The sequence below is a fragment of the Stegodyphus dumicola genome, chromosome 4, assembly GCF_044657685.1.
Source record: "Stegodyphus dumicola isolate Sdum_Otavi_A_Nest chromosome 4, ASM4465768v1".
NCBI lineage: Eukaryota > Metazoa > Arthropoda > Arachnida > Araneae > Eresidae > Stegodyphus > Stegodyphus dumicola.
Genome location: NC_140771.1, coordinates 78,080,462 through 78,097,698, shown reverse-complemented (window position 1 = coordinate 78,097,698; position 17,237 = coordinate 78,080,462). Strand labels below are relative to the sequence as shown.

The following is a 17,237-nucleotide window of genomic DNA, read 5'->3' as shown; positions in this document are numbered from 1 at the left end:
AGCATTATTGATTGAATCAGTGAGGGTATCAACTGCATCATCTATATCTTTCCGCGAGATCAGAGTATCAATGATGGGCGGATTCTGACTGAGAAACTTCTGGAACTTATTCCAATCAGTCGTGCGGATCATTTCATTTTCTGCCTCTTTAGTAGTGCCTAGGTAAGCAATGACCGGTATATGGTCAGAGCTCAATTCGTGCTTTACTTCAGTATAAATAGGGATTGAAGTATTTGTCAGAAGAATATCAAGAAGGTCTGCATTTCTTGGGTTCTGTGGTCTATACGTATACTCCTCAGTAACATGCAAGGCAACTGGGTGATTATTTATAAATTCATAGAGGACCTTACCATTTTGGTTAGTTTTACGGCACCCCCACTCGGAGTGCTTTGCGTTGAGATCACCCGTTAGGATATACTTATTAGTGTCAGAGAGAAGTTTGGAAAGAACACTTTCCGTCAGTAGTTTCCTGGGCGGATTATAAAATGAAATGAAATTCAAATTACCATATTGCGGTAAGTACACTGAGACTGCGACCATCTCATGTCCGTCGTTTCTATCTTGGCTAATCAAACAGGACTGTAGCGAGTTTCGCACATAAATTGCGGCCCCCCCACCACGGTGACTCAAACGATCGCACCTATATGTGCGGTAATTAGGCAAATTTATACGCACGCATGGCGTGGCAAAAGTCTCTGTTATAAGGGCAATATCAATATTGTGATTGTTAAGGAAGTTTAAAAATTCCGTCAACTTGTTCTGAATGGCATGAGCATTCCAGAATGCTAATTTTATGGGATCTCCTTGTGTGGTGTACCTATCCATTAAGATCTTGATTTATGGTAGTTTTGTCCTTAGGAGTAGGTGCATTTTGTCCTATTTGCTGTGTTAAAAGAAAGCCGGAGCTCTTAATGACCGATACAAGCTCGGCCAGGTGTGCAAAAACAGTTTTTGCTTCCTTGATCGTGTCTGCATACAAACCAGTAGACAGGGCTTGTGCAAATGATTTATTTTCTATAACCCTACTAGTATAGACTTTTGGCTTATCTTGTTTCTTTTTAGGGAACATCTCACAACCCCTAAAGTTCGAGGTGTGAGATTGTTTACAGTTCGCACAACATGGTGGCAAGTCATAGTTTTTATTAGGGCATTCAAAGGACAAATGTCCCTCTCCGCATCTCACGCACTTGGGTGCATAGTTACAGGCAGTTTGCGTATGATGAAATCCTTGGCACCTATAGCATTGTAGCGTGCCCGATCTACCTTTATAATTTTCGACTTTAATTCCTAGGTCACATAAGTGAGTTTCGTTGTGTATATCTTTAGATTTGGGTTTCTTAGGCAGAGTAACTAAAAATAGCGGAAGTTTAATAACCTCCCCATTTCTTCTGCGCGTAAGTTGTTTAACTGATTCAACTTTGTATCCTAAATCCTCTAACTCCTCTTGTATTTCTACCGTATCTGTATCTCTTAAAAGACCTCTTATCACAACTTTTATGTCTTTATCCTCAGGAAGCGTGAAAGAGTGATGTTCCACTTTCGTGTCTTTTAAATAAGTAACAGTCTGCCTGTAATGTTCAGGGTTTCTGATGAAAATTTTAATCCCTTTATTATTCTTATTAGAGTTAAACTCAATGTTTCTCTGTTTAAGTGCCCTAGGCGTAATGGCGTTGGAGGCTTAAATAATTCGCAAAGAAGATCATTGTAATGCAAGAGAGGAAAGGGGAAAAAAAAAACAGACTGTTACTGGAATTACAAGTTTTCAGCGTGCCCCACCTTCGCAGACGATAGTGCATTGAATGCAGAGGATTTTTGACAACAATGATGAAGGTAACATCGCAGGAAGAATCTGTATTACTTCACTTTTTATGACATCTTTCAATTCTGACAATGATAATATTTATTTTATGAATGAAATTGCTGGCTACAAAATAGATTGAAATATTTTATTTACAATTATTTTATCTGACAAACAGCTTAAAATTCATTATGAACGACTTATATTAATTAACCTTAAAAATTAATGAAAAATATTTTGTAACTATATTAGTTTAAAAAAATCTGAAAATATTTATAAAATAAGATTTATCTAAAACTCATAAAATAATTAATGAACTAAAAGAAATAATAAAATCAAAAATAATGTTAAAATTTGATAGGAATTTCATTTAAAGGATTTTTTTTTTCCCGCTTTATCCGATGGTGCAAACGGTAGGCTGAGATTTTCAGTTTCATCGTTTAAACATTAAATAAATAAATATCTAAATTGAATTTCGAAAAAATCACTTCACTACATCGCACTGTCATCCATAAATAAACAGTGTGTGTGCAAAATCTGAATTTGACAGTTGATCAGAAAGTAATTTAAATTTCAGTGAAAACTTTCGATCATAGCGACCAACACCATAAGTGAACTAAATAAAAAGGTTATAAAAATAAATGAAACAAAATTTATATCAAATACTGAAACATTTTCAAGTGAAGACTTATTTACGATTCTTTAATTTTTGTAGTCGGATGAAAGTTTTGCAAAAAGCAATTATTTCGGTTTTAGTTATTTCACTTGTGCATTGATAAACCATTTCAAAATATAAGATAAAACTCTACAGATAATTTGAGATAAAAATTATTTATTATATGCGTAATTCAGATAAAAATTATTATGACACGAATCATTTCATATTCCTATATTTTTGATAAGATAAACAGGGATTAAATTTAACCGCAATAAATCATAGTAACATGAATTTTTGTTAATCTAAATTAAGTTTTATTTGCACGTAAGATAAAATTTTAACTTTATTTTGCAGTATATGCTTAAATCTCATATTTAAACTGGATATTTAAATTTTCGATTCTTAACATAGTAAAATGCTCATAGTAAATTTTTATAAAGTGTGTTTCATTTCACAATTAATAGCTATCATACGGTTCTTATATACCGAACTCCCCCGCTCCTAGAATTTCAGCGCTAGGTTCTGAAAAGTTTAAAAAATATTCTAATACTTTTCCCCTCCCTCTATTGAACATAATTTTCCTTCTGACGGCTTCTTTATTAGTAAATTGTGATTATTTTTATTCAGTGTATTCAATTTGTATCGGCATTTTATTAGCATTTCATTCATTTTATTTTCCCTTGCATTCATTATTCGAAAAGTATTTAGCGTAGAGATTTTATTAAGCTACCGTGATGTGACGAGTGTTCTCACACGTAAAAAATTTCCAAATATGTAATTTCACCTTACTTCTGTTATTTACACTCCAGTTCATTGTAGCCTTATTTACTTTTGATGGGTTCCATCTTTCGAAATCCGCATCTTTTGTTCGCCCCTATTCTCCTTCGTTCCTGCAATGTCCCTCTTGGGAGCTGCGGTCAAGACTCATTCATGTGAGGTGTTCCTGGGGCTTTAAAAGATAACTGAATGCCTCGCACAGTGGATCAGTTACCGTCAGATGTCAGCTGAATATCCGTCAGATATTGTAATGTTAATATTGCTACGTATTCTAATTGGAATATAGGTTTCTTTGAAAGAAATAATACTGTGATAGTTAGCAGTAGTTAATCCATGACTACTCTTCATTTGTTATGCTTTTATTGTAACCGCATTCTTTCGAAATTAAATGACTCGCATAATTTTCCTTCTCCATTTTCGGATGATAAAAGTAGTTAAAAAAGTGTAAAAATACGCGAGGAATTGCGTACGAGGCACCTTCGCAGACAATAATGCATTGTAATAGGGGAATTTGTTGACAACAATGACGAACGTAACATCGCAGGAAGAATCTATGCAACTTCACATTTTATGGCATCTTTTAGTCCGACAAGTCTGGTGGATTTGATGTGTATATCTTAAATTTCAGATAACCCCACAACCAGAAATCTATTGGAATGAGGTCTCGATGTATTGTTAAATGTTGATATCTATTTTTTAATTTTTTTCATTCTTTTCTCATTTCCTCATATCAGTGCTGGGTTGTTTTAGTGAGATGACTTACACAATATTTTTTTGCATTTTATTATTAACTGTTTGTATTTTTAACCGTTAAATATTATGTTCATCGCATTTTATAAAAAAATAAATAAATAAAATTAAAATCAACTTATGTTTAGAATTTCCGCTAGAGTGTTAAATGTTACCATAATTTCTTTTTTTTAACATTTTTTCTATAAAAACTAGCCAATCGTGCTGCTAGTACACCTAAAGTAACTAGAAAATAGAAAAAAATGTATAATGATTTTAATGAGTCATTCAATAAAAATATTCAATACTTCTAACAAGATTTCTCGTTATTTAAATGCATTTTTATTTAAATCAATCATGTTAAAAGAAGAAAAAATATTTTAAGAACTCTTTAAATCGTGTGGTCGCTAATTAAAAAAATTAGTATCGGAGAAATTAAATTTGAAAGTTAAACATCTTAGGCTTTACTGAATGGCAGCACAATGACGCACGAAAGATAAAAGTATTTTATTTCCGGCAGTGGCAACACATTACCTTGTTAATTAAAACTGAAAGACAGTTCGCCTAATGGTAAATGTCTGACGGACTGGAAATAAAAATGTTTTGCTTCGAACAATGTTGCCTTTGCTCAAATTCAAATCGCAGAGTTTATTAATCAAAATTTATTAAACTTGCACAAAATATTAAATAATAAATCCCTACTATTCGGGTTTCGAAGGGTATATATTCGGGTGCTCAGTATTCAAAATCTGGTGGCTGTTGATGTTGTCATTTTTCCGTTTTATATTAATTAATTAAACAAGGATTAAAATTGAATTGTTTGCTTTTATTCTCAGCAGATTTACAAAAATCTTTATTTATTAAGAAATTTTCTGCCAGTAGTTTAATATTTCGAAGCTCGTTCTTTTCTGTGAAAGTGAATTGGAGGCCTTTTCCTATAAATCTGCTTCCGTGTTTCCTCCTCCCCATCATGATGTAATTTCCTTCGTTAGTGCTATTATCAGACCATCATAAATAGCAACTGTTTAGGCAATCGTTTTCCGTGAGCTAGGCAGTTTCCTCGCGAGAACTTAGTAAGCGGCTGCGAATATTCAACCCGGAGTTGTCGTATCTAGTGCATCAGTGTCAAAAAGGATCACCGCGAGGCGCGCCTATTTGAGGCATGGCGGAAAAGCAACCACCAGTCAGCCGCCAGAGTCAAGAGCCTCGCCCCGCTATCTGACCGGCACGGTGCTTAAATGTTTGCCAGGAAGGAAGTTTTATCCCTCTTTTTGGCGCAGGAAATGGATTTCCATATGTCAATTTTTTATTTATTTAAGAGAAAACTGCTGCATTTCTTCGCTTTGAATTTCAATAGAATGCAATACCATAAAACGTTTTAAATAATAATAATAAAAATATTAGCTATTATAATTTTGTATTATGCCCTAAACGTTTTTTTAACGTTTTGTATGTTACCTTTATTTATTAAATATCATATTCTTCACACTTCAACCATAAAATTCAATTTAACAGCAGTATCACAAAATAATTTAAAAAGAGCGTATCTTTAGAATTTCTGATACACAGTCTCGCGCGCTGGAGATTTTTTTTTTTTTTTCGTACAGTGTTCCTATAGCTCGTTTCGAAATCGTTGAGTGTGTTAATCAAACCTTCGTTAACGTTTATAAAATATGAAGTAGATAAAAAAACAAATTCCAAATTTGGGCTTCCAGATGCCCATATTTGAGTGGAGGAAGACGTTATTCAGAATTTGATGTCTCTAGGGTACCGTTATTTTTTCACAGTTCGAGAAACATACATACATTCATGCAAATTTTTCATTATTTAATTTCTTTAAATATAATGCAGAGCTGTAGTATTTGGTGGCAACAATTTAAAAAGTGAAACGTATATAGTGAACCAAACGCAAAATTCTAAAAATTGATAGCCATTCTGAGCAAATTGCCCTTTTGGACTGATAATCTACAGCATACAGATAACAGTAGCATATCGTGGTATAAAGATAATTAAAACATAACATATAATACACGATAGATATAGCGTATGATATAGAAATAATAATAGCATATAATAGTATAAAGATAATTATAGCATATCATTTAATAGTATGAAGATAATTATAACGTACGATAGTATAAAAATATGAGTTTACGTAATATTAGCGTAAAATTACGTAATATTAGCGTAAAATACTACAAATATAATTGTAATAAAAGCGTATAACAATATAAAGATAATTTTAGTTTATAATAAAGATTATAGTACATAGCATATAATAGTACAAAAATAATTAATCTGTTATATATAGATAATAATAGTATAAAGGTAAAATATACTATAACCTGTGCTACAGAATAATTATCTATAGTTATTGATTTTGCGTGAAACTGATGCACATGTTAATAAAAAAAGGTACGCAAATTTATAGGAAATATAAATTAATAATACTGAAATGAAATCAGTTAATTGCTATAATCATAATAATGCAATGCAAGATTTTTTTTTTTTTTTTTTTTTTTTTTTATGTGTGTGTGTGTGTGTGTTCTGTACAAGAGGGACTGTTTAATCGCCCTCGAAATCGATAGAATTTTTTTCAAAATCAACGCCGATCAAATTTTATTGGGGGGGGTGTATATCTAATTTTAAATCATAATGACCACTAATGTGCATTTCTATTTTAAAAAATTCTTTTTTTATTTATTGTTTATATAAAAAATTTTATCTTTCTTTCTCCCCCCTTTTTTTTTTATTTTTTGATAAGTCTAACATCTTGAAAAAGTATTATTGTTTTCACTATTCGAATTTTGTATTCTGGAAAATAGAAATTGTTTCTGCTTCTTTTGCGCGAAATAATTTCTCGCAAGTCCGCGCAAACAATCTAGTGAAAATAATAAACAATGCACAGAAATGTATTGAGAAATTAAGCCTTTTTTTAAAATAAGTGAAATGTATCAAAATAGCGATATATGTGTGTTTATGATAGTGGTTTTTTTTAACTGTTTGGCATTACTGTTTTGAAAATGCGCTTTAAACATATAGTTTTACGTTCTTTAGCTTAAATTTCTAGAAAATAATCCGTAAACAAGTGAATTGTCGTAACTGTTTACTTTAAAATCTTAAATATTAAACTCAACAGGAATACCGAGAACACATTGCAGTTTCTTCTTATTATTATGATATTTTTAAAAAAAATTTAAATGGTGTTCTTTTTTGATGTGTTAGATTGCTGTGAGTTTTCAGATTGCAGTCTCCTCCATATCTTCGTACAGGTAGACTAACTTACTGCCTGTTAGACTTGTATGGAACAACCCACTGGGCTAACCACAGAGACATCAACGACCACGTGTCATCCATTTAGGCTTACTGTTTTTGCTAATTCGCGGTTAAGAAAAAAAGAAAAATAGGTATGAGTCACCCAAAAGGTGGTTTGAGGAAGAAAGCCGCTTTTCCTGTTTATACATATATAAAAGTGTTCTATAACCTCATATACCTGTAACCTAAAATAAATAAATAAAAGTACATAATTTCGAAGAAGATCGACTTTCCCAATCAATTTTCTACTACTTGGGGAAGAATAACAAGACTGTAAGATTGCAATTTACCTGAAAACTGAATTTAAGTCCTAAAACCGTACTAGACAAACTTGCGCGTTATCACTACATCTGAAATAGTATGATAAAGACTTGCGAAGGTTTCAAATAACTTTTTTCGTTATTTAATCTCAACTTATAACATAAAAGCCATGACTTGTGCTATTGACAAGAACCATTACTCGTGGTAATGTAAATTAAACAATAACAGTCAAATAAATTTAAGCACTGATAATATCATCCAAGGTTACAAAGTCAAACTATTAAACTGTAAGCTGGCTGAGTTAGTTTAAACTGCAGGTGAGTTTAAACTATGGGCTGCGAGAGAATGTAAAATCCGGAATCATTACTTTTGGATAGAGCTGGCGAAATTCTAAAAGCACGGCGCTAATGCCAGTAACTCTCTCTCTCTGTCTCAAATTCAAAAACCCTCAGCTTTTATACAGTAAAAGCTAATATGTATCGTGGTGTGAAATGTGGAAAGAAGAAGTTGTAATACAGATCAAAATAACTGGTTAATTTAACATAAGAGCATTACAAGATGAATACTGTTTTCTTTCTGAGGGATTTTTGAATGCTTTCTAAAATTTTAATTAGTAACTTTTAAAATAAGTCTTTCGAACTTTTTTGTTACTTATCATGAAATTTTAACGTTCGATAATAATTAAACGATAAAACAATATTCTGATACCCATATTAAGAAAGAGAGAGGAGGGACAAAAAAATTTAGTGTTTATTCTAACTAACAAGTGCTTTAAAGTCCCACTGAGAATTGAACACTAGGCTTACTTGCATTACTAGCAAGGATAACATTTCTAGGGTATTTAAATCACCTGCACTGCCTGGACAAATTTATGCTTCTGTGTTGGCATTTTATCAACTAAGGTAAAGAAGAAAATCGTTAAACAGGCTGCCTAATAATTAATAAATGCATAATTTCATTTTCTTGTTTAATATTTATTATCTCTTTTTAAAAAAAATTCTATACGTTTTCAATACATTTATGTCAGCGTTTTTTTTCCAAGCTTTGAAACATGTTTCATGAAAGCCCTCAGAATTCACATGAATTTTTCTTATATTGCAATGGTAGACTTGTCATGTCTTATCTTGATCGAGATTAGAGTCACCATCCCATGTATTCATGCAAGGATGAAGATGATTAGCTTGGTTTTACATCTATTACTTTAATTGGATTAGAAAAATGTATTAGCTTAGTACATATGCACAAATAACAAAGATAAACATTACATGGAAGTCATTCAACACAATTAAAGAAGAATCATAGGCTGTTTTCTACAGCGGTAGGAAGCATGTTAGTTTGAAAGTTAGCCAGTATCACACGATATGTGTGAAATCACTCCGATGCTTCAGTGATAGCTGCGAGAGACTGTCCAGTCACAAATTCGCCCCTACTGAACGAGAGAGGGAAAGCTGGTAGCCCCTTCTTTTGGATCTTTCTGCTATCTAAGCGTCTCCACAGGCTCAAAATGATGACCACGAAGTGGGGATTTAAACCATGGTAATAAGAAAAGGTTATATGGTGTCATATTAGTTAAATAAGAAGCTTCGAGAGCTGCATTTGTTGAATTTCTAACAAAAAAAGAAAATCACGAAAAACAAGAGCATTGTGAAGAGGCTCTTTATCGTGGTTCAAAATTCGCGAGCAAGTGCATTATCGTGAAATAAAATCCAAACGCAGGCGCGTTTATCATGCAAAATTCACAAGCATATGCATTATCATGCTACAAAATATATGGATAGGTCCTTTATCCTAGCTTTAATATCTATGAGAAGGCGCATTATCATGGTACAAAATCCATGAGCATGTGCTTTGTCGCGGGGCAAAATTCATGAGTTGACTCGTCACAATTCAGATCGTTTATTCTTTTATGCCAATTATTAGAAAATCGAAGAAAACCGTTTTGACCTGTCTAACATGGTCCTTTCGGTCTTGCTTCAACTTTCGAGCGGCATTCGCTTGATAGTCGAGCTGTTTCTGTATCAAAAGCGTAGATCCATTTCCCATTACCGGTAAAAGTATGTTTTTAATAAGCCTTAAGGAAATATCCTCTGGGCCACCTGAATACATTGTAGATTTTGGAAAAAATATAATGCTTTTGGAATAATTCACGCAACGCCTCACAAGAGCAAATGATTTTGCAAAATTGCTGCAGAGGATCCAATGATATAAGAATCTGTTTAAAATTACTCTTAATTGTTAAATGACGATCGCTAAACACCAAATCTTTGACTTGATCAACATGTTGCTCATCAAGACATAAGTCTCGCAATGACAAAACACCATTACAGCAATGTTATCATTCGAAGTTGAAAAATTTCATTTCTTGAAAAATGGAGACACTTCTATAACATTCTCTCGAAAAGCACCCAACATTTCATTACCATTAATGGCAATTTCCGACTGAATTTTAATTTATTTTAAAACTGTTTCATTGCTTCGTTTTCTGTATTTTATCATTGAAAATTGTTAATCTAGTTCATGGCTTTTAGAATCGGCATGCTTTTCAAAATATTTGTTATTGAAATATGTGTAAATAATTCGAACAGATGTTCTGCGGTCTGCAGTATATGTAGACTTTGTAATCTGATGTTATGTTCTTATCAATGTTCTTTGATTAGAATTCGACAGGTTTCTTTTCGTGAGTATAGAAAAAAAGAGATACTTACTACTAATAAATCATATGTTATTGTTACCAATTGATTACTGTGTTTCTATCAATGAAGTTTTTCAATAAAAATTAGTATGATTATACTTTTATTTAACCAATTACCATTTCACGCTCTGTTTGAGTATTAAAAATTAAAATAATGTAATAATTGATGAGAATTTGGGTATGTTAGATTATCACGAAGCACAGGATTACATCGCAAACAGCATCATTATTTATCCAAATGGAAGGCTTGCTTTCTTGGAGACCTTTCGAACAGAAAGTGGCTTGTATTCATATTACACATTGGAAAACACGCTCATACAGCCATCCCTTTTACTGGATTTGAACCTGGTTCGAATACCTGTTTAATGGTCTTATCCGCTCTGCTGCTGCTGGGCCTATCACCAAGAAACAGAAATAATTTCATCCATGGATTGCATGTAGATCCTTTTATTTAATTTCTTCGCCGTATACTCCTGTACTGGGAAAGCTCAATCATCTGTGCAATTAGTTCGTCATGAACGTTGATTGCTGCTACAGATATACGTTATTTGTAAGAAAAGTTTTATTGTTCACCGGAAATGCCACATGGCATTACTATTTTCAAAAAAAAATTTTCTGCCATCAACTTCAAATTCTTAATTCATATATTTTTCGAAGTTTAAAATCCTTCGTGTTTGTCACTAAAGAAGCATGGTATTAATATAGCCTAGCCTGGCTTCTTCCTTTTCTGCCCTAAGCGTTTAATATACAAGTTGGTGCCAGTATAAATTAAAAATATTTATATTTCAAAGCGAAATACATCTGTATATTGTTGCCGCTTATGAGAACAAGTTAGCTGGCGCTCTCCAAAATTTGAACCCTAAAGCAACTGCCTATACACCCATGTTTGGAGATGGCTCTGATTGTAAAAGTGTGAAGTTGAATTACCTATAATTATCATGCGTGTTTTAAATGTGTCAGAAACCCTATATCTTATAAATGCCGTTCGGGAAAAAAAAGGGTAAACCCATCTGTATCCTTTGCAGAGATGAGCATGTAACCAATTAAATCTGATGTTCTAAATTCCCTTAGCGAAAGCAGAGTCTTCAGAAAATAGCAAGATCAGAATTAAAAAGAGAGCCAGAAAATTTTCTTTAATTTTGAAAAAGCTTGAAATGCCTGATTGCCTTTGCTCAACACATAGAAATCATCTAAGGAAAAACATGCTGTTGTTATGAATATAATTTTATGACTGCAATTTCAGGCTGCGATGAACGTAATTTTCAGCGCCTTTCATTTGGCATAATCACTGAAGACGTCTAAGTCTCCACTTGATAAACTGGAGATTTATGGAATTGATGGAAGACTCTGTTGTCAGTAACTAATTTTTAAAACATTTATTTGCTGTATTTTTTGACGGATGATGATGGTTACATTTCTTGGCTGATAGGTAGTGCTAGAAACGTCTTTTAGCAAGTGTTTACCCTACATACATTATACGGCTAATCGGCAAACATATGCAGTTGTTGTCAAGTGCCTTTCTTGGAACATGCTACGTCATATGATAAGGACTTAGACTATATAACAGTGTACCTAGTCCTATAGAATATTCTACGGGCTTAGGCTATACAGCAATGTGCATGTGGGAAAAGCATATGAATTTTTCAACCTTTTTAAATGTTAATATTTAATTCAATTCTTTTAAAAGTTAAATTTGTACATTTCATATTCCTGTACTTAATTTCAACCTTATATTATTAAACAGTAAAATGTTTTTATCCGGAACAATTAATACTTCCAAATAATTAAAAGAAATATCTTTCTAACAGTACTCTACTGTCATGAGGTTTTGTTGTGTAGTTAAGAACAAAAACTGACTTTTATTTCAAAAATAATACGAGTCAAATTTGGATTCATACATGCAGAGTTTCGAAGTTAAAAATCAGTTATGTCATTGTGAATATTTATAATGTGTCACTGCTTTGAATTTTATTATTCTTGTAGGTCTTCTTAACAAAAATAATAGCATATTTCTGTCTTAAGAAAGCTTTCGAATACTCTCTTTAAGCAGTCTAAAATCTTTTGGGGAAATAAATGATTACTGCTGTTACAGTTACATGATTAAATCCTAATTGTCAGAGCATTTCCTTGTTTTTGTCACATTCGTTATAACAATGCTTTCCAATTTATCTAGAGCACTTAGAGGCGTAATTGTTCTCTTAACTTTCCTGTTGTGAGGCTAAAAATTTCCTACTCATTTTAATTTATAAATTATTAATATCTACATTTCCCTTATACTTCTTGTCGCTTACAATATTATCACTTCAAGCTAAATATTAGAATCTTTGTTCGACCAAGTTCGTTAGGCTTTATCTACATATACCTTTAATCTTTCTTCTTGTGGTCCAGTTTTCAGCGCTCCATTGTTTAGCTGCAGAATATTTTCATGTAGCTCATAATGTTCGAACTGTTCATAAATGAATTTCTAGGATTAGTTCCTTCATACTGCTGTAAAATTAATTGCACAAGTGTAAATTTCATTAAGCTTGTTCTAATAATAAATGCAGAGTAATTTACGATTACAAGCTTCTGATTTGTCTAGAACCTCGATATAGAGTTTACTAATAAAAACTTTAGTTTGTCTTAAATGTTGAAAATTATTAAAATAATAAAAAATAATAATTGGAAATTATTTTACCTATAAGCATTCATTCACGGGAAAAAAATCTCATGTGGACACCATCTGACTTCCCTGTACGGCCTATTAAATTATATACATTTTTTTGCTACACTTTATTTAGACTTATTTCCTCGAATTTCATCAGATATTTTTCTCATTCAATCAATTCAGTTCTGACTTCACGGCAAGGCAAAAATACTAAAAACATCTTCATTAAAAATTGTAAAATACAGAAGAACCTAAAATAAAAAAACAGCTTTTTACTATTCAAATGAGAGCTTCTACGCCCAAACGAGCAATTCGGCCAACGGGCAAAAAGACAAATCTTTGGGGCACGAAAATTTGAACATTAAATTTAGCCCCACTGTGCAAAAAAAAAAAAAAAAAAAAAAAACACTGAAGCTGGTGCGCAAATTGACTTAATTCACTAGTCTACTAAGAGTTTCAAATGTAAACAAGCAGCCGCTACGTTAGGCCTAGCAGCCATTTACACTTTTAAATTATTCATAATTCTGCAACTATTGCGAGCAGGCTAACTAGATCAATTAAAACCTTAATCGGAACACAAGGACAACACAATTCAATCAGTTTTAAAGTAAAAAATGCACAATTTACCAATAAATAAGATTAAAAACATAGAGCTCACTGAGCCAGATAAGAAGGGAGAAAAGCTCTGAATCCATTTAAAAGCCATTTTACAATCCGTTTTAGAAAAAATAGTCTTTTATTCTGTCAGTACGTAGAGATGTCATGCACCCTCCCCCCCAAAATAAAATCGTTCAAATGGATTCGAGAGTCGTCAAGAGGTATATTTTCTTTGAAATATGATACCCCAAATTTTTCACGATTACAATACTTCCTTTACTTCATATAAAGAAGTGAAACGTGGCTGATTGTGAGTGATGATAAACTCCTGGTATTTGTCGCTATAGTCAGAAGATTTTCATTGATTTTTAAATCCTGAAAAGTAACCGAGTTTGAAATTTGTACACCTATAGTTTGTAGATGACAATACGATGTGGTGAAGAGACTTTTTTTTAATTCGATTTAGTGTTTTTTCCCCCTAATTGATTGTTTAAATAATTTTTTGCATATATATTCGTTTTACGAATAAACTAAAAATAACATAATTTGACTATTTGTACCATTGGCTAAAGCGGAAAAAAAAAAAAATACTTTAAATGAAATTTGTACGAAGTTTTTAATTTTATTTCTGAATTCTGGGGGAATTTTCCGAAATTGCTGAATTTTTTCGACCAATTTGTAATGTAACTGTTGGAAGTAAAAGAGAGATATTTCATTATTTAAAAACAATTTTTAAACTGAATAATTGAACTGACGCATGTCATTAAAACTAGAAAGATGAAAATAAAGTAAGGTAAAGAAAGGTTATAATAAAAATAAGCTTTTTTAAATTCATAAAATCATAATGAACTAAAAGAAGCAAGATTGGCCAACATGTTATCCTGTAACAAATCGCTCAGCTTTCTTGGTGTCTTGGCACAAAGAGCAGGTAGCCAAGTGATTGATTGGCGTGCTTTCTTTCTGCCAACCCTTGAGAGAAAGTTTCTGCAACTACTCCAAGTGTGGCAGTGCCGCTTTTCTCAATCTTCACTCTCGTTACTAATCGCAGATGATATCTCCTCCTCCGGAATTTTAAAGTCTTCGTGCGTCCGAAACTTTCTTCTCGTGCTTTTGTTATTGTTGTGCCTCAAATTCAAGGAAGTGTATGTAGGGCCTCATCCATCTGTGAGCTTTGTGTATTTTACTAAATTACCTAAGCAATCAAATGGCAATAAAGGCAAGTGTAATGGATGTATATTACGTAGTATATAAACACGATTTAAAACGAACTAATTATTCTACGAATGACGTATCAACGCATTAACTGAAGCATTCGATTCATCTTTATTCACCAGAAAATTATATTTGGATATTAGCCATTTTGTTTGATCTGAAAAGATAAAATGGAAAGAAAAAGATTTTATTTAATGAAATTGTGGATGTTCACAGAATGGAAGACAAGAAGAAATTGCAAAATATGCTTAACATAAACGAACTTTAAAGTAATTATCTACTCCTGCAAACGATATTCCATTATAGTCATAGTTAACCGTAGTTGTAACTGATGATAAAAACATCAATCTAGAGGATTGAAATGTGGATAAATTTCGAAGTTCTGTGGACGGGAAGTTATTAAAATTGGATATGAGAAACGATTATCTTTCCTTTTGCTGCAAAAGAAATTAATTTTTTTCACACACCGTGTTCGCAACGGTTTCTTGAATTATAACCGATGGACTGTAGCATATTAAAAAAAAGAATTCTTTCAAGATTAGCGTGAGAGAAAGGATTAAAGATGATTAAATTACTATGCAAAACGGATTGCTGCTAAATGTAAACCTAAATTAAAAAGTTTTCTTACTTTTTATTTTTCCTCTGCGATGAACAATAGTTCGAAACTGAAAGAGAAAAGTTGAAACGAAAAGGAAATAGAATTAACTCTTAAATTTGCGAGCGTCGTCTAGTCTTCAGTGCGGGAGAAGGAAATTAAGTTTTCTAATTAAAAGTTTGTTAATTAGAAGAAAAAATATTTCTGAGCTAGATTTCCTTGCTAGAACTTTTAACTCTTTTAACCAGAGAAAAAGATTACATGCGAAAGAGCATTTTAATTATTTCTTTTCCCAATCTGACCGTCGAAATAATTAAGATTCGGAAATATCTTTTATTGTTATATGCAAGTATTGTTTCAACTCCCAAATGGGGGAACTGCAACTGTTTCCCCACAGTTGAACAACTTTTCCTTTAAGAAAAGATTAAACGACGTTCTTCAGTAAGTGAGCAATTCTAGAAAGATAATATATTTTTCCTTCTTCTTCTTTGTTTTCTGAATTTGGATAAAGAAGAAAGAAACAAGTTCGTTGCGTAAATACGCGATGGTTTTGAGTGTCGTCATCTAATCGATCCATCTAAGGTTCTTGCCGTAAAATCCTTCAAAATGGTTTTTAGTGGAGTGTCTGTGCTACCAGAAAACAAGAATATGATGGATTGTGTGTTGATGGAGTTGAGGTCCAATCAGCGCTTCCAGAGGTTTGTGAATCCTTTTTCTAGCCTTAGTTTTTCAATGTTAGCTATTAAGCCTATTAATATGCTTCGCTAAGTTTCTGTTATTGGTAAACATCGTTAATTTCAAAACATAATTCAGCTTGGATGCTGAATGAATTAAAATTTTATGCGAATCTTCTTATAACTTCCTGATTTTTTTTTTAATGTTTGAAAACAAATTTTCAGTTTCTGCTCAGGCGCCCATTGGCCGTATGGTTCAGACTGCTGAATACTGAGAGTTCGAACCCAGGCGAACAGGCTGGCTACGAGTTTAGTGTTTGTGGTTTCTCGCATGTTTGACTGACGTGACTATGAGCCAGATTTCCTTAGAAAATCCTCCACAAAGGCTTTTCTCATAAAAATAGGCCTTGGGTGCTTTGATTTATTCAGATAGCCTAAACACCTATTTCAGCTCTCATTTAACATTTTTTTAATATATATTTAAAAAATATTTAAACTTTCGCCCCCCCCTCCATAAAAAATGTTAATTCATACGCGCAGCAATATTGCTCTATGTTATTTTGGAATTTAATTTAAGATATTTTCGTGTTTATTTGGAAGAGAAAAATTTCAGGGTAAAAATTTAAATCAGACAGGGAAAAAAAAAAAAAAAAAAAAAATCTGAAAGGTTTCAGATTTCAAATTACGTCCAAAGGGGCGTTTTTTAACATTGTGTGTGTTACCTTTATTTATTCAATATCATGTTCTTTGCACTTAAACCATAAAATTCAGTTCAATAGCAATGTCACAAAATAATTTCAAAATGAGCATATCTTTAGAATTTCCGATACATAGTTCCGCACGCTAGAGATAAAAAGTTTTTTTTTTTCTTTTTCTTTTTCTTTTTTTTTTTTTCTTTTTCTTTTTTCTTTTGTTTCTTCCCCCCACACACCCTCCCGTAGAGTGTTGCCATTACTCACTTTTAAATCAATGAGTTTGTTACTCAAAAATTCGGTAAAGTTTTACAAAATATGAAATCGATAATAAAACAAATTTCAAATTTGGTCTTCAATATGCCCCTTTCGTAGGAGGATTACATCATTCAAATTTCGATAGCTCTATGTACCGTTATTTTATCACAATGCGAGAAATATACAGGCATTTATGCAGATTTTTAATTATTTAATTTCTTCAAATATAATGCAGGACTCTAACATTTGGTGGCAGCAGTTTGAAAAATGATTCGCCGTTTATAGTGATTCAACGCAAAACGAAAACAATAGTGCTTCAAAGACAAAGCCCT

At 32.3% G+C, this 17,237-nt stretch overlaps 1 protein-coding gene across 5 annotated transcripts in view; it reads left to right on the top strand.

Moving 5' to 3' along the window:
* LOC118194037 (rap guanine nucleotide exchange factor 2-like) overlaps nucleotides 1-17,237 on the top strand; it is a 648,324-nt gene that overhangs the window by 402,341 nt on the left and 228,746 nt on the right. The window contains exon 1 of one of the 5 annotated variants that reach the window (XM_085815115.1): nucleotides 14,511-15,979. The exons of the other annotated variants lie outside the window; for them this stretch is intronic. Coding sequence (XP_085671241.1) covers nucleotides 15,888-15,979 — 92 coding nt within the window. The 5' untranslated portion in view covers nucleotides 14,511-15,887. Of the gene's footprint in view, nucleotides 1-14,510; nucleotides 15,980-17,237 lie in introns of those variants that run through there. 5 annotated transcript variants of the gene reach the window in all.